This window comes from Tasmannia lanceolata, unplaced genomic scaffold (assembly GCF_043159265.1).
Source record: "Tasmannia lanceolata isolate RefF3 unplaced genomic scaffold, GAP_Taslan_0.1 ptg000048l, whole genome shotgun sequence".
NCBI classification, from domain to species: domain Eukaryota; kingdom Viridiplantae; phylum Streptophyta; class Magnoliopsida; order Canellales; family Winteraceae; genus Tasmannia; species Tasmannia lanceolata.
Genome location: NW_027518725.1, coordinates 4,893,872 through 4,921,814, shown reverse-complemented (window position 1 = coordinate 4,921,814; position 27,943 = coordinate 4,893,872). Strand labels below are relative to the sequence as shown.

General features: G+C 39.1%; 1 protein-coding gene across 1 annotated transcript; it reads left to right on the top strand.

The window, feature by feature from the left end:
• The first annotated feature begins 184 nt into the window (after positions 1 to 184).
• Positions 185 to 27,939, top strand: LOC143864415 (SNF2 domain-containing protein / helicase domain-containing protein / zinc finger protein-like protein). Its single transcript, XM_077375353.1, has 12 exons — positions 185 to 315; positions 6,502 to 6,675; positions 6,776 to 7,007; positions 7,127 to 7,932; positions 11,110 to 11,181; positions 11,270 to 11,347; positions 11,459 to 12,356; positions 12,943 to 13,073; positions 13,665 to 13,886; positions 18,253 to 18,855; positions 19,022 to 19,231; positions 27,479 to 27,939. The coding sequence occupies exons 2-12, from the start codon at positions 6,628 to 6,630 to the stop codon at positions 27,593 to 27,595; spliced, it is 3,417 nt and encodes a 1,138-aa protein (XP_077231468.1). The 5' UTR covers positions 185 to 315; positions 6,502 to 6,627; the 3' UTR covers positions 27,596 to 27,939.
• The last annotated feature ends 4 nt before the right edge of the window (positions 27,940 to 27,943 follow it).

The window sequence follows — 27,943 nt, the reverse complement described above, 5'->3', positions numbered from 1 at the left end:
ACGCAAAACTCCTTCCTCATTCGCTGTTAAGTGCGGGCCCTACCTTTTAGAAACGAAAAAAGAATAGATGTAAAATGACAGTCGGGCCCTCCATTTCCTTCTAGACATTTAAAAATGACAGTCGAGTCCTCCTCAAATAAACAATTACGAGCCATAAAAAGATCTAGGGGTTATTTTTTTTGTTCTTTTCTCTGCTTCTCTCTCTCTCTCTCTCTCTCTCTCTCTCGCTCCCTCGTTGGCTTCTCTGGTTCGACATCCCTCCCGATTCGATCCTTGCTCAATCGACCTCTTCGCTCTCTATTTCGTTGATTTAAGGTTTGTTTTGTTGCTTTAGGAGTCTCGTGTTATATATATATTTTTGGTTTGTTGCTTTGAAACCTACGGTTTGGGTTTATTTAGGGCTTTGATCCATGATTTTTTGGGTTCCAAATCAGTGACTGATATTGAAAAAAATTAGAATTTTGTTTCCTTGAAATGGGTCGGCAGCCAAATCAACAGCGTCCTTTCCACCCAGGTCGTATATCATATTCTTTTTTGTTTAATTTGGCATTGTTTGTGTTTGTAATATATTCTCAAAGGATCAAATCCTGAGCAACACTTCCATAGTGACATCTTGTTGCATGAAATTGAAACCCTATGATTTGCAGGCAGATTAAATTGTACAAGTCCTTTACATGCATTACAGGGCTTATCCTTGTGTTGTAAATTGCTTGGAACTCATTTTTTTTTCCTTTACTTAAATGACAAGTGGAGAGTTAAATAAGAAACTATGTTAGTGGAGTAACCCTTATCTGGTAAGGGCCTGCCTATTCAAGTGATTTTGATTTTGATTTTGATTTCTCACATTTGCAACCCTTTTTTGTGTTGTGATTTGGATCCGGATCAAATCCTTGGATTTCCAAATCAGTGCCTGATAGTGAAAAAAATCAGATTTTTTTTTTACTTTAAATGATTCTTCTTTGAGAAGCTATTTCAATTTTAATACGCCCTGATGCACGGAGACAATATGGTTTAGTGTAGTTACTGAATATAGTAGTGCCAATGCGTCTGGCCTGATAGCAAGATCTCTTTCCCAGATACAATTCCCCCTTTTCTTTGAGAATTGATATCACTACAATCTAGCATGAAAGTTGCATAGTTATTTTGCCTTATCTATTCCAAATGGTTCCCTGACAGTTCGTTTGTGAGTCTAGACCAGTCTCTTTTTTTTACAGTAGCATAGAGTTGTTTTGTCAGCTCCATTTGAATCAAAATTCCCTTCATATATTGTTGTTTGTTCCTAACAGTTTCAAAGGATATGTAGTAGTGTAAGTTGACATTGGTCTCATGCAACTATTAAAGTAATGTAGGGTCTGTGCCAAGACTTTTGTGGTGACTGAGAAATGGCCCCATTTAGCATAATAATTGCATCCTATCATTTGGTCTATTCTAGTCTACTATAATTTCTTATAGGACTTCTTAGGTATTGCTGTAGTTCTATGTTTTAATAGAACTGATGTTTTAGGCAATGACATGTGCACTGATGTTTTAGTAATTGCATTACTTTGTCAAGCTCTTCCAAACTCTACTGTATGACTTAAAATCTTGGGCGCTTTGTTGTGTTAAGGTACCTAAAATGGCCGATTCGTCATCACATGTTTGTGGGTCTCCTATCGAAGATGTTGGTGCTACGTCCTTAGGTTTTGTCAATGACACTGTGTCGCAATCTTGAGACAGATTCAAGAGAGAAAAACCAGTTGCCGAAACCCTAGCTTCAGGAGAGAAAGTCGAGAGAAACCCTAGCTTCTAGAGAGGTGCCGAGAGAGAAACAGAGAAACCCTAGGGTTCTCTGCCTTTTTCCGTTGAGAGAGAGATAGGAAAATTGAATCGTGCTTTTTTTTTTTTAACTTTGAAATGTCTTCAAAAGTGAGAAATGGCTGAGATTGAAAGTATGTTGATCGAACGGTTTTTAATGTGGGAGGACTAGAGAAGCGTCTCTAGGGGATCGACTAGAGTCACTTTCCTCATATATATATATTGTATTGCTAGCGTCCATCGCAGAAGGCATTTCGCGGCTGGTCTATCGCATGTCAGACCACCCACCTCGTGAATGGAGACAAAAGTTGTTTTCTTCATTCATGAGGTGGCTGGTCTAACATGCGAAATATATATTACTTAATGGTATTTGTTTGATGTCATGTTCTTGGAATGTCTTTACTAAACGAGCAGAACCCGAGCCCAACCAAGCTAGAGCCTGGCTCGGCTCAGGCACGTTTGTTTACTAAACCAAGCTTGATTCACGATAGTACCAAGGCCTTTCCACAGTGGTGGAAAGTTCGTTGGATCCCGGCACACACGTGGTCCATCAAGACATTTGGAAAAATCAGAGGGTGCCTCAGGGAAGCTATATCTTTCCAAGGGACTGTACTAACTTGATCATGGTAGATGCGTCGCTCGCAACGGTGCACTTGTGTGCATTGAACTGGACATCGACAATACATCATTTTGGGTGGAGGTTTGGGCAAAATATTGCGACAGTGTTCCTAAAATCCTGCGAGCCAAGTGGCTCACTGGAGGATGCCCCTTCTCGACGTGTACAAACTCAATGTTCCCTTTTTGTATGTGATGCAGATAATACCCTCTCTTCTCTTTGTCTTCTCTTTTTCTCCCCCTTCTTCTATTTCTCTTCCCGACCCTATATCAGTATGTTTTTGCACATCTGAATGTTGCTTCTAAATTTTGAGTTTCAGTGCAAGGTTTTATTTCAATCAATCTCATAACTTCAAATAAAGTGAATTGCATCGTGCAAAAATGGAGGGACTGCCACATATGGAGGCAGAGCCCTCATCCTGCAAAAATGGTCTCCCGAAGTGTACTCTCGAAAGGCTGAAGCTTACCACTATTCCTATATGGGTCAGATTCCCAGGCCTTCATTTAAAATTCTAGACTCCAAAAGGACTTGGAAAGATTGCAAGCCTCATTGGAAAAAAAATGGCCAAGTTGATCACAAAGAGCCCAACATACTCCTGTCTCCTGTATGCCTATTATTGTATCATCTTTCTCTATATCAAATAAACCGGCAGGGGTCTCCGCCCAACCCAAGCTTACCCATAAAAAAAAGTGAATTGCATCCCCATCTTGAACATATTTCAATCATGCTAAACTTTTGTGCCCAAAAAATTTTCCATAAAAAAAACACCCAAAAAAAAAAAAAAAACAATTTTGCGATCCAATGACCAGAAAGAACATCTACATACTTCCTTCTGAACATTCCATCATAAAAATCCAATTATAAAATCTTAGAAAAGGAGACCTCGGATACAAAAAACACTCTAACCATATCCAATCAAATTTTGAGAATATGTCAGACAGAAGGATAAAATAACCACAATTCATGTAACAGTTACAACGATTTCCATTAAAAATTTAAGAAGAGAAGCAAAATAGCCAAAACAAAAACACCGAAAACAGATAAATCCATCAAGTCTTGCGAGGTAGATCTAAATTCACGCAGAAAAAGAAATCCAATACCTTAAAAAAGCAAAAAAAAAAAAAAAAAAAAAACAAAGGAAAGAAATTGTTAGGTAGAACTTACAGTCCTCGGAGTAGACCACGAATCCAAATCTCTAGCGGAGATCTACTCAATTGCCTCGAAATTTCCAACCTCGAATCTCAACAATCGCCCCCCAATCTCTCTCAGTCCGCTCTCGAAATCCTAATTTCCAAAATAAAACACCAGGACAAATAGAGTGCAGGACCGTTTTCACAGAGAAGGGCTCAACTTTCCTTCTTCTTTAGAGAGAGAGAGAGAGAGAGGTTGCCCAAAATCGCCGGTCTCTCTCTAGAGACCTTCTTTCGTACCGATCTTTGCGGAGGTGGAAAACGATTCTCACTTCCGCGCATGTTAGCTATTCACTAACATACACCGTAACCCGATGAAACATAACCAGAAGATCTGACCCGTTGGATCGTTGAGATCGGAGAAGCGCGTGTTTAGTCCGCTGGCAAGCAAAATCTGCTTCTCGCATCATCACCGTCCATGTGACATTACGATCCGTTTATATTGTGATAGACCGTCATGGACGGGATGGGCCGCAATGAGAAAACCACACCCATTCGTTAACTCACATTTCACATTTAATAAAGTCGACAAAAAATGTGGTAAGATGATCACGTTTATTGGATATTGTTAGGAATGATTTTAGGTCTCTTTCGTTTCAGATTGTGGCAGCCACTCCCAAACCAACCAATTATTTTGGGCTGCAAACGATCCGAGCCTAGCCAGACTGAACTTTGGGCTGTTCGGGCTTGGCTTGCTTAGTTTGAGCATCGGCTCGTGTTCGTGATGAGCTTACTACTATGGGGTCGAGCTCAATGGAAAAAAAAAGATATAAAATAACTCCCCAACTATGTCTCAAAGAAATCTAGAAGGGGTAATGAATTAAGGGTTGGGATATGTGTAGGGTATAGTGTAGCGTGCAAGAATAGAAAGAGATATAGATAGAATGTTGAGAATGATATGTTGATTTCTGTCAGGACAAGGAGAGATGGGGGCTGAAGAGTCAAGATCTTGAAAATAAAGGAAGGTCAAGATCCAGAAAAGATCAAGATCAAGAAAAGGGATTGAAGATCAAGGGGAAGGAAAGATGAAGGGAAAATAGGAAACAATTTATAAACTCAACCGGGACGGGTGGAAGGTGAAGAAGAGGGAACAATTTACTAACCCAACCAGAGAGGATGTCTGAAAAGGAGAGATTATGAACGTAAGATGTAAGAAGGGAGAAAGGGGGTGAGTAGAGGATGGGTGTAAGAAGGGAGAAGATAGAGATGAAATAGTATAAGACAAGAAGATAGAAGGGAAAAGAAGGGGAAAGAGAGAGGGGAAAGCTACCTTGACAGAAGGGGGGTTTCTTCTCACATTTTTTCAAGATTTCCAAGACTTCCCATGACTTCATACCTTAATTTTATAAGGAGTGTTGAGGAGTCTTTTGCAGATTTTCTAAAAATTAAGTCCACACTTACTGAAATTGTAAATCGTGCACTTACTAAAAGTAGTTAGTTCACTCTTACTAAAAATAATAAGTGTGTATTTTTAATGAGTGATGTGTGAGCTTTGGCATAAGTGATGGTAGGCCACGAGGAAAAAATATATGGTGGGCCATAGGTGATGTAGGGTTGTGGACATCCCTCACATTTAGGCTAAATAAAAATGCTAGTAATCTAAAGAGAATGCTAGTAAAAGAAAATAACATGTGTCCAATAAGGCAATAGGAAAAAAAATCTAATGGCTAAGATGAGTGAATCACATCATACACATTTTCTCTTTACTTTCTTTAGTGCTTTTCTCTTTTCTAAACTCCTCTCTTGCCTGTTCCACTTCCCTCATCTCTTCTTTCACTCAGTTCCCATTCTGGCAACTATGATCGCAACACATTCTAAACTCACGCCATGAGAAGTTTTGAGCCTCAAAGTCGCATACCCCAAAGAAAGTAAAATTATCATTCAATGTCGAAAGCTATACGGTGTTCTACTAAAGTAGCTTATAAAGCTTCCTAAACTTTTAAGGCCCTGGGATTTATATTTTGGTTTGTTTCCCATTTAAAAGAAAAAGATCCTTTTAAGAGCCTGACAGGCTGATACCATAAAATTAATCCTGTCCCTTCATCTTGTAGACAATTCTGACTCCCCCAAAGCACTGTTCTTTTTTTACATTGACAGGGCCCATGGAAAACAACCATTATACTACGTAAAATGCCTTTAATCTACAACTCATTTAAAACCTTGTCTCAACATAATTGAGTCCTCACTGCACAAATTATAATCTTTAAAATAATACCCAACAAAGTGACCAAATGTGATGCTTAATGGAACTCCTTCAATATTTTTCCCTCTTTTTTTATTGTTGGGATGATCCTGAATAAAGAACCCTCTTGGAAACCTCTAAAGATGATATCATGTTTGGTTCTTCCTTACGCTCATGAAAAAACATGGATGTTTCTGGTTCTACATGCTAAACACTATGACGAATGAGTTACCAGTTCAAATGGGAATCTCAGATGTTTCAGAAAGACCAATGTAGAAACTGTCATAATTACCATTAAAAGAAAAGAGAAACTGTCATAATCTCTTTTCAACTGTTGTTTTCCCCCGCTAAAAGGTATGCTTGACCATGGTTTTAAATTTCGGCTGAAATCCGAAATTTTGAGAAATTCAATTTAAAAAAAAAATAGTAAAATTTCAGTGATTTCGGCCAAAATTTGGTAAATAATAAAATAGTGCCTTTTCTTTGTGTACCGGATTTCGGCCTAAATTTCGTGATTTCAGCTGAAATTTCGGTTTCGGCCAAGTCCGAAATTAATACCGAAACCGAAACTTAAAACCATGTCCATGTGCTTGACACATTGAATTTTATGTGGCTGTTGATATTGATGGTTGAATATTCATTCTCTTGCTAGTAATCCAGTTGCGGAAAGGTCATGGCAATTATTGTTTTATGCTCTTCTTTTGCTCATCAATATGCAGGTTTTTGAGAACTGCCTACGCAGCTATGCTTGTAGTTGTGCAGATTTCCAAGTAACTTGGTGTTCAGCTATAATAAACAGCAGGCGATTTCCATCCTCTCCATGATCTCGCTAAGTCAATTTGGGGATGAAGGAATGGATTTTCGGCTCCTTTCTGAGATGTTGCTCGGTCCTGGTCAGTTGGAGTTTTCATTTAATTCTTGACTTGGAATTGCTGGTGCATCATTTTGAGTGATGATCAGATTTCTTAGTTTGACTGTCTTCATCCCTTGCAGATTAGGACACTTGTCAGAATCTCCTTTTCTGAGTTTGCAGTTGAAGAGGCAAGATACTCTTCAACTTATATGATGGACATAGATCCCATTGATATTATTTCTTCAGATAGTGAAAATGAAATGGAAGTTGGGCATATCGAGAAGGGCACGTCATCCCTAACGGGAAATATCACGTCAACCGCTCTCAGGAAGCTTCCGCCATGGGCTTCCACCTCCGGTTCAAATTCAAAGAGTAACATTCAACTTTCAATAGATGATTTTTTTTAACGTCAACTTTCAATAGATGATAAAGCTTGTTTTGTTATTAAGTGCCATACTATCATGTGCTGAATTCATTACATAAATTTGCAGGCTCTGATGGAAAGTCACTTGAAATAGTGAAAGCACAAATGGGGTCTGAGAATGGGAACACAGGCCAGTCAGAAGATGTCTTATACATGGAAAACATTGATGGCATTACCTCTGATAATTACACTGATCGTAGACAGCTGCCAAGATCTTTCATGAATGGTATGCCTTTGATGGATTACCATTCAAAAAAAAGTATACCTTTGATAGAGATATCTGGTTCTGGGAAAAGTATTCAAAGCATGGGTGGAGGAGGCAAAACTAGCTTAGGATCTGATCTTATTCCTCAGTTCAAGGAGCACCTGAAAGAAGGGCTGAGGAATGGCTCTGAGCTTGATCTGGATGGTATTAGTAATGGGAGAGGGAATGTGATGAATCACCGTGCGCATTTTCAAATCCATGGAGATCCTGTTCCAGAACATGATAAGCCTTCATTCCAAAACACACTACGGAGGATTCTTCCATTTTCTCTTCAACCTCCCATACCAACTACTGAATCAAAATCTTCCATAATGAATGGAGGTGATAGTAAGAATCATGATTTTCGTGGAAATTATCCTTCAGTAGGTGCAAGTGCAACTGATCGCAAGTTTTCTATGAACAATGATTTAGCTAAGGACAATGATGAAGAAGTTATCATGTATGAAAATTTTGGTACACGTAGGCTCCTACCTCCATCTTTGATACGTGGAAAGTCCGTGACTAATCCACAACCTGCTGGTTTAAGTGATGTTGCACATCTCTCAGGTGCAGGAGAAGAAAGGCCAGCGGAAAATGACGAGAGGCTGATTTTCCAAGCGGCATTGCAGGTATTTTCATGAGATCCTTTTGTTAACTTATCATTTTATCACTATTGTTGGAAGGCTTTGATTATTTTGTACTTGCTAATAGTTAGAATATATTAGAGTTGTATTGAAGTTTTAGTTTAACTTTTTTAACTTGATGGTTTATTACTTTATTTCTTGTTATTAAGGCACATTTAGGATGGCCCTAATGGCATTAGTTGTAGTTACTTACAACTATTATTTATAAAAGCATCAATTAGTTGTAGTTACTTACAACTATTATTTATAAAGCATCAATTCATTGGGTTGGGCTTCATCTTATACATATTTACATATTACATAGAGAAAAGTGTAGCTACACATACGTGTAGCTAACTTAGCTACACCGACGACTTAAAATACAGTGGGCCCCACATTGTTTGGGTGATGCAAACCATTCATTTGATGGGCCCTCAATAGATAGGGTGTGCCCAAAAAATCAGCTCCATAGGATCATCCCAACCCTACGATTTGTGGAGGCAAAAATGGACGTGTAAAAACCTTCACAAATCTGTCCATTTTTGCCTCCACAGTTTGAAGGGTTGAGATCATCCAATGGAGCTGATTTTTTGGGCACACCCTATCAATGTGAGGTCCTATCAAATGAATGGTTTGGATCACCCAAATAATGTGGGCCCACTGTATTTTAAGCCGTCGGTGTAGCTAAGTTAGCTACACGTATGTGTAGCTTCACTTAACTCTATTACATATATGTACACACACACATATATGTATACCTCCACGAAAATTCACTTCATTATTATTTGTCCTTTTCCTCTTCATTTTCCATACAAATTGGATACTGGTTAATTTCTGAAGATTAACATGGTATTAGATCATTCTTTAAAAAATAAAAAAACCATGGTATTAGATCATGGTACAATGGGTATGTTCATCATCTTGGAACCCTAACTCTCCATTTTCTTCTCTCGTCATTTGGATCTCCCGTTTGCTATCAAATCAGAGACCTTGGATCTTGATTCTCCCCTTGTTTGTTGGCTCTCCCTTTTGCTATCGGATTTTAGACCTTAGACAGAATTGCCTTCTCTGCTGCACCATGAATCTCGTATCCAATACTAAAACTGAACTCCATATCTAAACCCTATTAGAAGTGAGTAAATATAGTACTGAATCTCTATGTAAAAGGCCCTTCCCTTTGCCTTTCTAGGAAAGTAATGGAAAGAAAAAGGCTTTCTTGGGAAAGCCTTTTCTGTGTGGAAAACTCATCTTCCTTTTCACTTTCACCCTCAACAAAGTTGACAACTTGACATGGTGGTTAGCACATGCATAGACGACATGACCCTACTCTCCACATGAAAGCTACGCAATGTGGACCGATTGCCCCCTTTATATGTTCTGCTATCCGTGCGACCGGCAGGGGCATCATTTGCCGAGCCCTTCTCTTTATCAACTTCATCACAACTTCCAACTGTTCTGGCGAGTCGTGACTGGACGATTCATTATTGAACTGTTTCAGTCAGTCCTAGATGTAATTTGGTCAGTCCGAACACCTCGACAAGTATCAAAAGCTCGCATATTTTTTCCTGTTCATATGCGATTACATGGGCTCATGAAAAGGGTTTTCCATATCCTTGTTGCTATCATCCTCGAGGCTTCATTCCATATGATCAATGATATCTTCATCATTGCTATTGCCTTCCTGTACCTCTCTCTGGGCATTTACTCCCTCTTGACGCCACAATTTTTGTGACTCATGCGTCAAACATTTAATCGTTCTCCGTTGTTCTTGTGTCTCTTCTTGATTTGCTTGATTCACACGAGCAGAACAACCTCTTCCTCATGTAACCGTGAATCGATTTGGCTTTGATACCAATACGGGTGCTGCTGACAATTCGAGTAATTTCTTGCAATGTTTCAAAATGAGGATGCAGGACAAAAAGCGGCCAAAGCAAATCCTAGTTGGCCCTCCGCGGTGCGATCAAGTACTCAGCTGATGCGGCTGAGTACTCGGTTGACACGGTCATAATTCGGGAGAGTCTCAAAGGAGTTTTGATTTACTTTGTAGGGAAAAATGCCAACTTGGACAACAATGTGGCCAAGGTAAAAGGGAGTTGACTTGGGCGAGTCGACAATGATGCATGGGAGTTTTGACTTTTGAAACTAAGATTTCTTAGGAAGAAAATCTCAACTTGAATTTCCAAATCTGTTTAATATCTTTTGTTTATAGAAAACCCCCTTAAAACATATTCGTAGCCCTAAAAAATCTTCCTTAATTCTATTCTAATCTCTGCGCTACATTACTACTTAAATGACTGACTTAAATAAACTCTACTAAATGGTCGGTCCTATACCTTAAATTCTCTTAAGTTTTAAGCTATGATTTGTGGACACGGACATGGAGTGTCGGACACGGCAAACCCCCAAACTTTAGAAACGGGGACACGGCTAAAATAGAAAGTATATGTAATCATGGTTTGTGGATATGGATTTGTGTGTCCAGTTTCGACATGGATACGAGTTGTCTAAATGAGGTAAACACAATATTCAATAAAAAAAAGAATATCACAGTTGACAAGGTACAAAAACATGTCCACACACCCACATGAAGTCTAACACTTCCAGCAATACAAGTAAAAGTGTTCAAAGGAGTGTCGACACGTGTGGACACGCGTGTTGTGTCGGACACGGCAGGACACGTGAGTCGGCAATAAATTCGAACTGTCGGCCAAATCATAGGTTTTAAGGAGTGTTAAAGAATTCTCTCCCCCTTGAAATCTAGTTGGTGGCCTTAAAAACATCATCGCTTACTCATATAGATATTGTGGGTTACCCTGGTGTCCCAAAAACTGAAGACCTCAAAGAGAGTGGACTTCCGAGCTGCTGAAGACTCCCTTTCTCTTTCTTTGTTGTTCTGAGAGCTTTCTGGAAAGGCTGGCTTATCTTATGTAACATATATTCTTTGTCTTAGAGGCACAATGAAGCAACTCTCACATCCCATCTCTAAGACCACGTTCCGTTGGTTTGAAATTTGCTTTTGCTTCAATCAAATTTTGGTCTAGCAATGTAGGAAAGGAATTTGTAATCTGTTGGGCCCTCTTTTTTAATGAAAGTACAAAGCAAGTCTATCTTTGCATTTATTTCTGATTTCCCGTAATTAGATGAAATTATATGAGTAAAACTTTGTTCATGATTTTCTTTCAGGATCTTGCTCAGCCAAAACAAGAAGCCAGTATACCTGACGGTCTTTTGTCTGTTCCCCTTTTAAGGCATCAGGTCTATTAAGCCGTTTAAGCTCTATCTGTATTGCTAGTAATCTATTCTTTTGCAAGGTAAATGATGCACACAGTGTCTTATCTTACAGAAAATAGCCTTGGCATGGATGATTCAGAAGGAGGCAGCTAGTACGCATTGTTTAGGTGGAATTCTCGCAGATGACCAGGTTACTTGTCTGAAGTTCCATTGATCCCTTAAATTTTGCATCATATATGCTTCATTGCTTGGGGCCTTTGCTTTGCATTATAGCCAGGCTCATCATGCTGTTATCTCACAGGGCCTCGGTAAGACTATATCAGTGATTGCACTTATACAAATGCAGAGGTCTCTGTCCAAATCCACATCTGATGATTTACGTCGTATTAACACTGAAGCCTTGAATTTGGATGAGGATGATGATAGTATTTTTGAATTGGACGAAGTGAAAAAGATTGAAAAATCTGATGACCTTATAGTGATGCCAACAGCTAAAGCATTGCCTGCATCCCAGAAGGGGAGGCCTGCAGCTGGTACGCTTGTTGTATGCCCAGCAAGTGTTCTTCGCCAGTGGGCCCGAGAACTGGATGAAAAGGTGGGTCCTGATGCTAAGCTTTCTGTTTTGATTTATCACGGCAGTACCCGGACAAAGGATCCCGTTAAGTTGGCAAGGTATGATGTGGTGCTCACTACATATTCAATCGTAACTAATGAAGTTCCAAAGCAGCGTCTAGCTGATGATGACGATGGAGAACAAAGAAATAAGGAGAAGTATGCACTATCTTCGGATTTTTCGACCAACAAAAAAAGGAAAAATACTTCAAATGCAGGTAAGAAAGGTAAGAAAAGTAGGAAAGAGGTTGATGGGTCCGCACTTGATTATGACAGTGGTCCACTTGCAAGAGTGGGTTGGTTAAGGGTTGTGCTTGATGAAGCTCAAACAATTAAAAATCACAGAACTCAAGTGGCCAGAGCCTGCTGTGGTCTTCGTGCCAAGAAGAGGTGGTGCTTATCCGGAACACCTATACAAAATGCAATTGATGATTTATACAGCTACTTCAGATTTCTGAAATATGATCCTTATTCTGACTACAAATCCTTTTGTTCCGCTTTAAAGTTTCCAATAGCCAGAAATGCATCCAATGGTTATAAGAAACTTCAAGCAGTCTTGAAGACTGTAATGCTGCGTCGCACGAAAGGTGACCTTTTCTCTAAAGATTCATTCATATTTTAGACTAGAAAACTGCTTTCTTATGATTTTTTTATTCTTGTGTGGTTAGCACTTATTAGTTTGCAATCATCGTCACTCTCCTGTGTTTCCTTGTCACTTTCATCCTAAATTATGTTTTTTTCTGGCACTTAAATGTTTTTCACCTTCATAATAAATCTTATTGTTTTGATAATGCAGTTTTTTCTTGCTGGTTTGGCTTTGTTAATAAAAATCCTTGCATTTAGTTCTGGATGTCTCTTACTGTCACTAATATATTGCGAGTGACATAGATGAGCAATGTTTATCGCGTCCCAAGCACTTACCAATTGTGCGCATGGTTTTAAATTTCGGTCTTGGCCGAAACCGAAATCTCGGCCGAAATCCGGTTATAAAAAAATTATTATTTAATTATTTACCATACCAAATTTCTGCCGAAATTTCGGAATAATTATATTTAAAAAATTCAATTTCTTGAAATTTCTGCCAAATTTTGGTAAGACCTAAATTTCGGATTTCGGCCTAAATTTAAAATCCTGATTGTGAGTGATAATTTTTCATCGACCACTTTGTTATAGGCACACTGATTGATGGGGATCCGATTATCCAACTACCACCAAAATCAATATGCTTGAAGAAGGTAGATTTCACTCCTGAGGAGAGGTCCTTCTATACCACTCTAGAAGCGGATTCACGCCAACGTTTCAAGGTACTTTTCATTTATATTAGTTTGCTTATAATTCAAAATGCACATTATATCTGCTGATTAGTTAACCATAATCATCTGAAACGGTTTTGGTTTTCTGAGTTTGCAAGCATTTCTTTAATTATACTCACCAAGTGATTTATTATAATATTTTGCTGATAAAATTGGTATCAGAAAAGTATAGTTTGTGAATGTTTATGCTCATCAAGATGCCGCTCAGTGTCATCTTTCTGAATTGATTTTTTGAGTGGAAAATCTGTTGAACAACATGTCCTCCCTTTTCAGATTGATATATGATTCTGAAGAATGTTGAACATTTATCCTCTGCATAATCATATACATACCATCTTTGCAACTCAAACTTATAGAATCTTTTAATGAAAGTAATATTATGTGATTATGCAGAGGATAAATGTGCAACATTTATCGATCTGATCCATTGAAGATTTGGTCGATATTCTCAGTTATAAGATCTTCTGAAATATTGCCTCCTTAATATCGAATATATTCATAATTCTTTAAGCTTATGATAAATAATATATTGTTTAGGCTTTTTCAGTAAAATTATTTCAAGCTCTAAGTGTTATGTTGCAGGCATATGCTGCTGCTGGGACGGTGAAGCAAAATTACGCAAATATTTTATTAATGCTTTTGCGTCTCCGTCAGGCTTGTGATTCCCCTCTTCTAGTTAAAGAATACCATTCAGATCCTGTTGGAAAAGCTTCCTTAGAGATGGCAAAGAAACTCCCAAGAGAAATGCAGATCAATTTATTGAATCTCTTGGAAACATCTTTAGCAATTTGTGCCGTGTGCAGCGTGAGATTTGTTATCCCTCATACCTCATGTCTCTCTCTTTGTATGGTATTGTATTTGTCATTACACATAGAAAAAGACATTATGTTGGTCATTGACTCTTTATCTTTCAAAATATTCGTTATGGGGCATAAAATGAAATTTGGTTTATGGGTTGAAGTAGTTTTTTTTTTTTTTTTGTGAAAGATATGGGTCGAAGTAGTTAAAAACTTAAAATAGACATTATTGTGAGGTTTAGGCTTTTAGAAGGTGTTTGGAAAGGATCTGTTAAAGTATAAAAGATAAATAACAACGCCTTTCTCCAATAGCTTAAGCTTTTGGAGAAGTTGGCAAGTTAACATGGTATCAGAGCCAAAGGTCTCGAGTTCAAACCTCCCGGATAGCAAAAATCCACATGCGATGGTCGGCCCAAAGTGGGACCACATGTGCCACGTGTTTGCCAAGTGGGCCACACGTGCGGGGGAGTGTTAAGTATAAAAGATAAATAACGCCTTCTCCAATAGCTTAAGCTTTTGGAAAAGTTGGTAAGTTAATAGGATCTACTGTGTTGTTGTTGTTTGGGGGGCATGGCTGGATGAATGCTTTTGTTACTTATCTGGGGTTACAATGGAATTCCCTATATCTTTTTTTTTAAATGGCAAAGTTACTATTAGTCCTTACTCCTTAGTAAGGAGGGATGGCCTTCTGTAAATTTTTACATGACCCTTGGAAATGGTGACCGGCAATTCTGCTTTTAGTCAATTTGATCTGATTAGCCCATGTGTTATGGCATGCGTTTATATTTACACACACCTTCTCTTCAGACCCATGATGAATTTATTGGGATCTTTGTGTCCGATATTATTGCATGCTGAATATATATATATATATATATATATATATATATATATATATATATAGAGAGAGAGAGAGAGAGAGAGAGAGAGAGAGAGAGAGAGAGAGAGCAGTTCCTGCGCTTGAGTGCAGAAAACAAGGGTGGGCCCACATTTTTTGGGTGATCCTAAGCATTCATTTGAGAGGCCCCATCATGGATGCGGTGTGTACCAAAAATCAGCTCCATTGGATCATCTTAGAGTGTCTTGTTGGGGAGGGGGGAAATGGGCAGATACTGTTTGTCCACAAATCTGCCCATTTTTTCACCCCACAAATGGATGGGTTAGGATGATCCAATGGAGCTGATTTTTAGTACACACGCCATCCATGATGGGGCCTCTCAAATGAATGCTTAGGATCACCCAAAAAATGTGGGCCCACCTTGTTTTCTACACTCCAGCGCAGATAAGCTTATCTGCGCTTGAGCACAGGAACTGTTCTCTCTCTCTCTCTCTCTCTCTCTCTCTCTCTCTCTCTCTCTCTCTCACACACACACACACACACACACACACACACACAGATATATATATATATATATATATATATATATATATATATTCTTTCAAAAACCCAGGGGGAATCATTGTCAATGATGATATTCTGGTGTCGTCTCATTAGTGCAGCTGTGTTCCAATTTTAAATGCTTTAAACGTCCAAATTTCTGTCTTCTTTACGCTTGTAGAGATTGGGCCATTTATAGAGGACGCATTTTCTTTTATGTCTCGTTAAATGACCAGAGGTGGTCCCTAAAATTTTGTTTTATATTGTTAATCACTTCTTTAGAGACTTGAATGACTGATGCCCCATAAATCCAGTAGTTGTGTAGGACTGGTTGGATAAGTGCCAAATTTCAGCTTGTACAGAAGCATGTCCTTCATAAGTTTTAGTGGAAAAAGAGGGGCTGATTCAACATTTGTTTTTCTTGAGTCAATTTTTTCTCGGGGATTAGGTATAGTGGGGGAGGTAATTATGTTTTTGGAAATATTTGTGGTTGGGTGAATCATTCTAGCATGTATTCTTGAGGTTTTATGGGTCAAAAAGTTGTAAGTGTGAAATCAAAAAAAGAAAAAAGTTGTAAGAGTGGTTGAATTTGGGGTCGGTCTAGTAGGGATTATGTAACTCGACATAATGGGTTCTACTGGTAGTATAATGTGATGTAAGGATTAGTGGAAAGTTTCATTGGGAGTTTCTTAGTGTCTATAGTGGTCAAAAAGGTATCCGATCTAACTAAGTGCACATTCACGAGGTCTTTGGGCCAATCTCGGTGGCGGATCACAGTCAACTTTGGGTAGAACTCGGAGAGATAAGGCGTAGGTAGTTGAACCTATGGTGCATTGGGGGAGACTTCAACGTGATAGGATCAATTGAGGAAAGGGTTGGATGCAACAGAACAAGTCAATGTGTGATGGATGCACCGGAACGAAGTAACATTGGTCCAACGATGTGGTTATTGATCTTAAATTGCGATATGGAAAAAAAGTTAAAAGAATGGAACCAAGAGAATCTATAAGTTAGGAAAAAAGAAAGACGGTGTGGCTACTATATTGAATCCAGGAGATCATTGGGCGGTGGAAGGAGGTAGAGCCAACGAGGAAGAGGTGGAAGATGTGGGAGCCCTGAAAGAAGAGTAAACCGCTTCGTCGTATAAGAAGAAATTTCTTGGAAGCAGAGATCTCCGGCTCAATGGCTCAAAAAGAGTGACAAAAATACCACATGCTTCCATGGTATATAGCTAGCGCAAGGAGAGGAAATCACATCAGCACACCTCAGGTGGATGGAGCGATGCGGGAAGAGAAGGGCATAATTGGAAAGGAGATAGTTACGAGAGTCTATGCATCCGAGGGAGTAAACCGTCCTAGACCTTCCTAAGTTGTTTGGATGTTGTAAAGCTTGACTTCATCGAGGAGGGTGATGACTATAATAAGGACCACATCAACAAATTACCGATTTTTTATAAATAATATTTGTCATTTGATGTTTTAGACTTAGAGAATTAATATGATCTTGTGTCTAAGAATATTTTTAAAATTATTATCTAATATGCATGGGTTTGGCTTGGAAATAAATGATTAGTATGTGACAAGTTTATTGGCAAACAATTCCTAGTATTGGAAGCACCGATATTCAAAACATTGGAGGGATACCGATAAAAAATAAATAAATAATTGGAGGCACCCATGTTTTCCCATTATATTAGTATAGATAGTATAGACTATAGAAAAGGTACCCACTATCTAGAGAAGGTTCTGATATGCAAGAGCTCTGCACTGGGACCCTTTTCTAGTGTGCTGTTTTTCACCTTTATTGAGTGATCTTGTTCCTTGTCCCCTTTCTACTCTATTTCTTTTTATTTATGCTTCTCCTTCCTCTTACTCAATAAAACTAGAGAAGGAAGGATACGAGTTTGAAGTAGTCGACAATTATACTTTTGGGGACCTGTATTGCCACCCTTGAAATTAGGCAATTCCACCCAATTCAGCCTGTCCTGTACAGAAATAGAGGCAACTGCATGTGCAAATTGCTAGATTTATGGGTGTAAATATTATTACCCTTGTTCTTTCAATAAAATGTCTCCTTTCAAGGACTCAGTATGCATTTTGAAGGTCTTGAAATGGAGGGGAAATGATAAAAGAAATTTATATTACTGTGCCCTAGGTTATGCCGATCAAATTCCGGTCTTTGGCTTCTAGGACTGTCCAGTTTTGCAACTAATTTTGCAGTGAAAAAAGGGTTGCATACTACCTCATTTCGCTATCCGTTCTTTCTAGGTTTGTGTTTGTAGGATTGGTTTTGAGTTTTGCTTTGGACGTCATCAAGCTTGGCCTTAGTTTCCACACAAGAAGCCCCACTTGCTCAGAGGAAATTTGGTTTCAGATTTTGGGTGCTTTTTTTACTCTTTAAGCTTCTGAGTAACTCCCAACATTCAGCTTCCTCAAATTTGGATACTCTGCTTGCTTCACAATGTCCCCAAACTTGGGGTGTTCATCTAACCACTTGGTAAATAACGTAAAGGGTTTGGGTCCATTAGATCTTAATTTCCCAAGGTATGCCCTTAGTGAGGTAGTCCTTAGAGTAGAAAAAAAAGACTTGAATCAAGTCGATGTTCAAGATACCCTAGTCCAAGGACAGAGTTCTGTTATATCCAGAGTGTTTCCCATGTATAAGGCTCATCAGCACTGAGTTTTTAATGTGGTCATTTATATTTTTAATATCCCTGGGTGCCTGTTTGGAGCATTCAACTTTCTCATTACTTATTTAATGACATTACAATATCCTAAAATTTAGGGAATATTAATTCAGCAGAAATTAATGGATCTTTTTATTTTTCTTTCTCTCTTTTTTATTATTCTGACAGGTGCTTTATGGAATTTATAATCATTAAAAGGATGCCTCTTTAGCAAGATATTGCATTGCTTTTGCATGAAAAAAAAATAAAGGGCATTACTAGGAGAGGGATCTTTTGGAACTCACTCTTTTCTCTGCGTTGCATTTGCAGGACCCACCTGAGGATGCTGTTGTTACAATGTGTGGTCATGTTTTCTGCTATCAATGTGTATCTGAATATTTAACGGGAGACGACCATTCATGTCCTGTAGATTCTTGCAGAGATCAACTTGGCTCTGATTCAGTTTTTTCTAGGGCTACGCTGATAAGTTGTATTTCCGACGAGCTTGATAATAATAATGCTACAAGTTCTTCTGGAGTTGCTGAGGAATTCACAGGCGGGCAGAATATGTGTAGCTCATCTAAAATTAAAGCTGCTATGGACATTCTACATTCAATTTGTACAGTAAAGAATGGAAGTTCCACATTTAGTTCTGATGGATGCAATGAAATTTCTTTTAGTTCAAAAAGCACTACTAATGGTGTATCAGAGTGTTTAAACTCCGATGTGCATTCGGAAACGCATATATCTTTGCATTCTAGATTACAACCTGGACACCCAGAGAAAGCTATTATTTTCTCCCAGTGGACTAGCATGCTGGATTTGCTCGAGACTTCATTGAAAGAATATTCTATTGAATACAGAAGACTTGATGGGAGGATGTCCCTTCCTGCAAGAGATAAGGCTGTGAAAGACTTCACCATCGATCCTAAGGTTTGAGCATTCTTTATATTAATGGCAATTTCATAGATGTGATCAGTTGATAAATCAGTTTTGAACTTTTACTTTTCTGAATGCACTCTTTTTTATTGTTAATTTCCTGTTATCATCCATGAATGTATTCTCTTAACAATATGTTACAATTTGAATTTAATTGCAGGTGACGGTTATGATCATGTCACTAAAAGCGGGCAATCTTGGTCTTAACATGGTTGCTGCTTGTCATGTAATTCTTCTGGATCTCTGGTGGAATCCAACAACCGAAGATCAAGCTATTGACAGGGCACATCGAATTGGGCAGACTCGCCCTGTGACTGTTTCACGGCTAACTATTAAAGACACTGTTGAAGATCGCATATTAGCTCTCCAGGTATTTTTTTTTTGGAATGGCAATAAATTTCATTAAAAGAAGACCGAGATGGTCCATAACAGAGAAAAAGAAAAAGAATACATTATACAATGAAAAGGAAAAAAGAAACTAGAGAGGCAAAAAGCCAAAGATCTCCAAATCATCCTTTTCAGCCCCTTCCCTAGCTAGCTTATCAACTATTCCATTTGCAGTACGACACACATGAAGAGGTCCCCACCTGATCTTGGATTTCATAAAAAAACTAGCAAACCGCCAAGGGCAATGCCGATTTCCTTTAAGCCATCGGATTACATTCAAAGAATCTCCTCCAGAATCACTTTATCAAGGCTATAATTCTCGAGCATTTTAGAACCTTGATGCACCGCCCGAACCTCAACTTCGTTTGAATCCGCTACACCAATGGGACCGGAAAATGCCCAAATCACGACCCCTGAATCATTTGTAAGACCCCCAACCCCCACCCACCCACCCAACAGGACCTGAGGCCTCCAAGCTAGACCCGTCCAAGTTAAATTTCAGAAGACCCATAGGTGGAGGTTCCCATTCTTGAATAACTTTCGTCTGCATCTCTCCACCACAACATACCTCCCTCCAACTATTCCAAAGATCATATCCTGACACAAATCTGAAACTTGGGAGGGTTTTCACCCAAGAGACCACCAGCGCTATCATTTTCCAATAAAGAGAAAGGGATCTTCTGGAGAAGCCTTTGAAAACTCTAATGTTTCGTTCTTTCCATAAAACCTATATAGTAGCTAGGAACGATATATTCCACAAAATCTTCCCTTTTTTCCTCCAAGGAACAAAGGGCAAGCATTGAAAGAGATCCATGAGAGTGGCAGGAAATACCCAAACTATTCCGAATCTGGAAAGGATTTTACTCCATACCTCCCTAGCTATTTTGCAGTGGATGAACAAATGATTAACAGATTCCCTAGCCTCCAAGCATAGATCACAATGATCAACAATCAAAATCTCCCTCTTCCTCAAAAATTCGACAACTTGAATTTGCTCCAAAAGTGCCGCCCACCCAAAAGTAACTACGATTGGAGGTGCCTGTATTGTCCACACTCTAGCTACGTTGGAGGAAGCTGGGCTAGATACAAGATGGGTGTAGAATAACTTGACACAGAAGTCCCCCGTAGAGTTCCATATCCATACCCTTTTATCTTCCCCCGACCGCCTGACGTATTCTCCTTCGAGCATCTCTAAAAGTCTCGCTATTGAAGGAATTTCTCTTTCAAAAAAATTCCTTCTAAACATCATTCTCCACACCAAACCAGAGCCATCACTATCCATGTATTCCTTCATAAATGCCTCTTTAGACGCCGCTATTGCAAACAGATCCGTAAAAATATTCTTGATTGGGTTTTGGGAACACACCACTTATCAAACCAAAATCTGATTCGATCTTCTGAATAAACTCTGAATCTTATCCCTTCCTGGAAAGAAACCCGAAATCTCAAATATCTTTCCACACAGTGAGCACCTGATGGCTAAACCTATCATCCGATACCCAATGGCCCGGAGTGGAGCCATATTTGCTTTCAATGACCTATACCTATAATTGATCCCTTCACACCCAAATCTCCATAGTCACTTCCCCAACAATGGCATATTCATTTATTCTTCTAATACCAAGCCCTACCCCTTTTCTAGAATTACAAACCACTTCCCACCTGACCAAAGGGATCCTTCTCTTCTCATCTGATCTTCCCCACAGGAATCTTCTTTGGATTTGCTCCAACCTTTTCACTATGCTCATAGGAGCTTTAAAGATAGCATTTGATAAATTGGAATGTTGGAAAGAACAGACTTTATAAGAGTGATTCGGCCACCCCTGGATACTAAGTTTCGCTTCCAAGTATCCAATCTTCTTTCCATCCTCTCCACAATGTGATTCCAAGCCGATTTCTTAGCACGCCCAGCCCCTAAAGGCAGCCCCAGGTAAGTGGATGGCAGACCATCAATCTTGTTACGCAGTATACCAGCCAAACCCTGTAGAATATCCATTCCAACATGGATCCCAAAGACTCTTGACTTATGAAAATTTGATCTTTGCGCAGTAATTGCTTTGTAGGATCAAAGAATAGCTTTAATGTTGAGAACATTCATCACATCAAGGGAGCAAAACAGGAGAGTATCATCTGCAAATTGCAAACGAGATACACACCCCATCTCTTCCCACTTTAAAACCTTCAATCGTCCTTCTATCTCTACCTCTTTCAATCAGCCTACTTAAGGTTTCAGAGACAATCACAAGCAGGGATGGTGACAATGGATCACCTTGCCTCCAACCCCTTGAAGATTTAAAGAACCCTTGAGGAACCCCATTATTAGGATTGAAAACCATACAGAGGAAATACACCTCCTTATCCACATTCTCCCTTTCTCTCCAAACCCCATTATTGCTAACAGACAATCCAGACATTGCCATTCAACTGTACCATAAGCCTTCTCCATATCCAGTTTGCACACCAGATCTTCAATTCCGTCTTTGACATAGTGATCCACCACCTCATTTGCAATCAATGAACAATCTAAAATCTGTCTCCCATTGACAAAAGTACTATGGCTGCCGGAAATAATGCAAGGAAGGATACTTTTTAGATGTTTGGTAAGCATTTTAGCCAATAATTTGTATAAGCAACCCACCAGGCTAATAGGACGAAATTCAGTCATTGAGGAAGCGCCCTTTAGTTTGGGAATTAAAGCAATGAAGGTTGCACGGTTGTACCCGTGCCACGATCTAACACCATTCCTTCATACAATTCATTGAAGAAGCGAATGATGTCATCCTTCACATACTCCCAACAGTGCTGAAAAAAAGCGAGGCAGTACCCATCAGGACCAGGGGCTCTGTCCTTCTCCAAAGAAAACACTCCACGTTCAATTTCTTCCCCCGAAAAAGGCATTTCTAACTTGATTCTATCTGCCTCCTCCAAAGAGTTGAATACTACCTCCTCCGGAATAGGCCTTACCACATCTTCTGACGTGTATAAAGATTGATAGAATCCACAATTTCCTTTGGAATTACCTCCTTGTCATCTACAATCGATCTATCCGATTGCCCCTCCTAGCACTGGCAATTCCATGGAAGTAAGCTGTATTTTTATCCTCGTCTTTAAGCCATCTTGTCCTATATTTTTGATGCCATGATATTTCGTCTTGAAGCTAAATTCTCTTATGTTCTTCTTTCAGCCTTCCCGCTTCCCCAACCTCTTCATCGCTAGCTATACCCCCTCCTCTGCAATCGCTAATTCTTTAATTCTAGAAATCAACCATGATTTCCTTTCCGATCCTTCCCTCTCCTTGTCCTGCCGCCACTCTTTGATTTTCATTTTAACATGCCGCAGTTTTGCCCCTATCACCATATCCGCCGACACAGAAATCCTAAACTCACCCCACCACGCACCTAACAATTCCTCCATCTTCGGCTCCTCCAACCAAGCTAATTCAAATCTAAAAGATGAAGGACCCCAAGACTCCAATCTAGGATCCAACAGAAGGGGACAATGATATAAGACACTGAATGATAGAGCACTTTACAGATATCCGGGAACTACTCAAGCCATCCATCATTAATAAGAAATCTATCAATACGACTACGAGAAGAATTTCGAGCCGAAGCATGGTTTTAAATTTTGGCCACGACGGAAATGAAATTTACATGAAGTCATTTCTTTACAAGATTTCACCGAAATTTCGGCTGAAATTTCCTTTTTAGCATTTTAAAAAAAAATTCCACCGAAATGTTATAATTCTCACCAAAATTTATGAAATATTCACCGAAATAGCCAAAATTTCCACTGAAATCGCCGACATTTACACCGAAATTTTAGACATTTTGGTCAAAAAAAAACAAAAAACAAAAACATAATCATAATCATATTTTTACATGATTTCAGCCGAAATTTCTGCCCGTGGTGACCGAAACCGACACCGAAACCGAAATTTAAAACCTTGAGCACAAGTAAACTGCGCCCCTGATAGAGCCAAATCAATCAACTCCTGATTCTCAATAAAATCTGCAAAAGCCACCATATTTTGAGTCATTATATTGCACCCCACCCTTTCCTCCAGAAACTTGATTTCAGTAAAATCTCCCCCGATACCCCAAGGATGCTTCCATCTACCACAAATACTCTCCAACTTCTCCCACAGCAAGTACCTTTCTTCTCTGATTACAGGGCCATCATTCTCGAGAAGGACCATACAGATCCATCGTCATTCTTCCTCAGAACAACATACACATAAAACCTCACCGTCCAAGAATCTACAAGCTCACAAAAAGCAGAATCCCAAGTTACCAGAATGACCCCTGACGCCCCAACTGCATTCAAAGCCACAAAATCCCCAACTACCTGGAACACCAATATATTTAACCACCACCCTATTTTCTTCCGACAACTTCGTCTCTTGAATACATACAATATTTGGTTTATGAGACCGAAACATGAATTTCACTTGCGCCTTCTTCTCCAAAGACCCAAGCCCGTTAATATTCCAGGAAAGAATCTTCATTGATTACTAATTGCTCGTAGCCCTCTTCCCGGGTGCAACTTCTCCCATCCCTTCCTTCCCCTTAGATATGTTGCTTTTTTGTCTCAAACCATCATAGTTGATTCCAGACCTCAGGCGAGCCAATTCACGAATCAACTTTTTGGATGACTCGATATAGGATACATCGGATTCCATCTGCAAATGATAATCTCGGTCCTCGGCCCGTTTGAAATAGCCCCTTAGGCTTTCTTCTTGACCCGAATATACTAACTCGAAAACCTCACTGGCAAAAAACACATGGTTAAGCATCAGATTGATCAAGTCATCCTCCGCACCCTTCATACCAATTGGGTACACTTCCTTCTCAAAACTCAGTACCAAAGCCAAGTTTTGTTCCACCCTGTCACCGTCATTCTCGCTGCCTTTTGGGTTATTGGCACATCCAAAGTCAACCTCCGAAACACACATCTGAATAGCAATCTGTGAAGGGCCAGAAACAGAGTTATGAACTCTAGAGTCTAGATGTATTCCATCACTACTGGAACTCCATTTGTACATGCAATTAGAACCTGAGCCCAAGGTTAACCCTACTTCCCAATCTGCAATCGAAATATTTCCGGAATCTCTCGCACTGTCTTGCCACCTACTTGAAGAACCAAGTGAGCCGAATCATCAGAAATTTGAGGTTTCAGTAAAGAAACCAGCCGTTCAAAAACCCCTCCACTTACTGTTTCTTCTTCGGTGTGTGAAATGAGAGAGATGAGATCACCCAGATATGCATCCAACTCGCTCCTATTTTGAGGGTTTAGACTTTCTTTCCCAGGATCTTGTATCTCTTCCCTTGGATGTATTGGATTAGATCCGAAAGAAAGAGGATCAAAAGACCCAAAGACCAAAAAAGAATCTGCAGACCATACTTGTTCATCAAGTGTATTTGAGGTTTTGACGTAAACCCAAAAATCGTATTGGCCAGCTGAACGACAGCTGTATCCCATACAATAATAGGTATCTTGAAACTTTCCATTTTCAAAATAGTAACCACGGCCAGCTCTCTCTAAATTGATGCTATCCGGAGCATCTAAGGATGTAATATTCTCCAATAAGGAATTACATGCTTTAATTGTTTCCCCAACAGTGCACGATAGCATTCCTGTCTCGAATTTTGAAATGCTATCATGCGCTTCACCTTCGACCTCACCAATCTCACCTTTCTTCGTCTCCGTCCGCTCCAATGGCTCGCAAACACCACCAGGACAAGGGCTATCTGAAATTTTACTTTTTGTTGCTATAATCCGGAATATCATATTCTCGATTGTCCTGAGATCTGCCATCCACTGATAATTTTAACTTCACTGATTTATATCCCAAATCAGAGAAGCAAGAAGAATCCATTTCTATGATTTTCTCCACTCGAGAGCCGATGATCTTAAAATTCTCCTCCGTCCATGCATGGGCTGGGAGACCTTCAAATTCCAACCATTCGGATTTGCAGTTCTCTTCAATCTTATCTTCCCATGATCCCATCTCAATAAAGATTTGAAATGAGATCCCACTTTAGTACGCCATACTTGAAGGAGCCAGTCAATGTTTGAGTTCTGAGGTACGACGATGATGACCTCGAAAGAGTCTGTAGAGAAGATTTGCAAACCCGAATACAAGCCAGAGACTTGATACAGCCAAGTCGCAAGGATATCTGGAGTACCCGACCATCTTTTAGCAAGAAAACCCCAGATACTAAGGGAAACAGCATGGGGGAGGGCCTTCAATTCAAAATCATTCCATCCACATCAGATCCAATCACATTCATCTCCAGGTCCGAGTCAGGAAGGGGATTAGACTCCTCATCAACATCATTTTGACGAGGCGCTGGAAATCAGAAGCAAGCCATTTCCTAGGAATGTTAAAATCATGAAAGGACCATATTTTTCCACGTCTAGTGCAGATCGATCTCCATTTGAAGTTCTGGAATCTGCATCTGGAACAGCACCAATCGCCCAATCTCTTTCTTTTTGTTTTTGAATCCTAGTCGTTCTTCGACTCTTCACATCTTCCCATGGCCGCTTCTCTGATCTTCCATTTTGATATGGGGTGTCATAAGCATATCCCTCAATTGACTCCCCGTCCCTAACCAGTCTTTCTTTTTACTCCGGTCTTAGAATCACCATCCTTTACTTTTCAGAATGATCTAACCTAAGGGTATTCCATTCGTAATCAGTATGTCGTTTTTCAAGTCATTTGTTTTATCTCATTTGTTTATTACTAGAGCAGAATTTGTTACAAACTTTAATTGTGTCAGATTGTGGTGAGATGATCAATTATAAATATAGAAAATACATGGGGATGTCAATTAAGTTCTGTTACGTGATCAAAGAGCGTTATCATGTTGCTAGTCACGAAAAGCATGGGTGGCATGTCAACTGTTCTCAGAACAATCTGGGAGTGTGAGAAGCTGCTAGGAACTATTTCTATAAAATAGGATTAATAAATAATTAGAAATAGGGTTGATATTGTGAAACAACTAATTACTCCAAAAGCTTAAGCTGTTGGAGATGGCATTATTTAATCTTTTTTATACTTTAACACTCCCCCTCACTTGTGGCCTCTGTTTTTAGGGTTGGTCTACACGTGGCACATGAGGCCCCCCTTTTGTGTTGGCCATTACATGTGGGTTTTTAACATCAAGGAGTTTTGAACTCAGGACCTTTGCTCTGATGCCATGTGAAACAACCAGTGACTCCAAAAGCTTAAGCTGTTGGAGATGGTGTTATTTAATCTTTTTTGTACTTTAACAGATATTAATATGTACATAAGTTTAAATTATTTCTAGTCAAATTATGGCAAATCTAATATCTACAATCCGGAATTAAGGAAACAACAAATATAAAAGATTAAAGGTTGTGTTCCATAGAGTAATGGTAGTGGGGAGAGGAAGAGTTAAAGCTGGAATAGGAGCAATTTTCAGAACAGATGTGGCACCTTGCATAGAATAATCATGCTATGTATCTATGCAAGATTCCTTGCCGTCACAACTGACCTATCTTCTATACACTCCTCGAATGGGAGACATTCTTTTCCATTATATATTTTCTAAAATGCAGTATTGTCTAACATAATGCCCACATGCATTCAGTGTAGTATGCACTTCATTTTCAGTATGCTGACCTATATTTTGTCATGAACCTATCTTACACTGATTCTTCTGAATGAGCGAAGTACCTGTGTTGGACATATGTTGAATTCCAGTACTTCAAGATTCTCTGCGACAGTTCTAGATTTCTATTAGCTCTTTCCCCCCCTCTAAATGCTACTATCTCAAGTTTACAATTACCTGATTTCGAATTATATATGTATATATAATTGAACATGGACTGGATTTCGAATTATATCTATTCTAATAGTTTGTTTTTATATGAAAATAAAACATTATATTTATTTACTAAACCTATCAAAATTTTCAGTATATTACATGTTATAACTGTATTATTATGTAAAAAATTAAAATTTTAGAATTGATTAAAACATTTGGTGAATCCATGAATCTCTCTTTTTGAGCTTTGTCGAATCTGACACTCGATATCCATGTCAGGTTCTGGCACTTACCCATCATGATGCAGCACAGCCGTGAACTTTTTACTTGGTTCATGGATCAAAATCTTTAAATGACATGTTCATAGTTATATTGCATTGATGATCTTCATGCTTTATTTCTATTCTTTATATCTTTTTTTCTATATGGTGTTTCAGGAAGAGAAGAGAAAAATGGTTGCATCAGCTTTTGGAGAAGATCCAACTGGGAGCTTCGCAACTCGCCTCACTGTGGAAGATCTGAAGTACCTATTTATGGGATCACATGCCCGATGAACCTTCCTGGTTTATTTTTGTACAAATCATGCGCTGATATGATGAGATGGTGGCTTCTTTTATTTTTTTGGCAATGGAGAACTTAGGGTTTGAACCTAGATCCGAAGGGTTGGGGGACTTGGGATGACTCCATACAACTGGGCTCCATTGCTCATCGAAAATGGTAGACAATTTAAGTTAGTGTAATCTATGATAGTCTCTGGTTTTGAGAGGGCAGGGCATTTTTGTTTATGTGAATTGCAGAGGCAAACATATTGTAAATATAAGATTTTGAAATGCCAAACTTGTGAGGGAATTTATAGCAATAATTTTGCTAGTAAATGTTAATATGGGTTACATTTTAACTTA

Bases quoted from the DNA above. Each gene is read 5' to 3' on its own strand.
- LOC143864415 (XM_077375353.1), top strand. From the start codon at position 6,628: ATGAAGGAATGGATTTTCGGCTCCTTTCTGAGATGTTGCTCGGTCCTG. The intron at 6,676-6,775 runs GTCAGTTGGAGT...CATCCCTTGCAG, and splicing joins TGAGATGTTGCTCGGTCCTG to ATTAGGACACTTGTCAGAAT. The intron at 13,074-13,664 runs GTACTTTTCATT...GTTATGTTGCAG, and splicing joins ATTCACGCCAACGTTTCAAG to GCATATGCTGCTGCTGGGAC.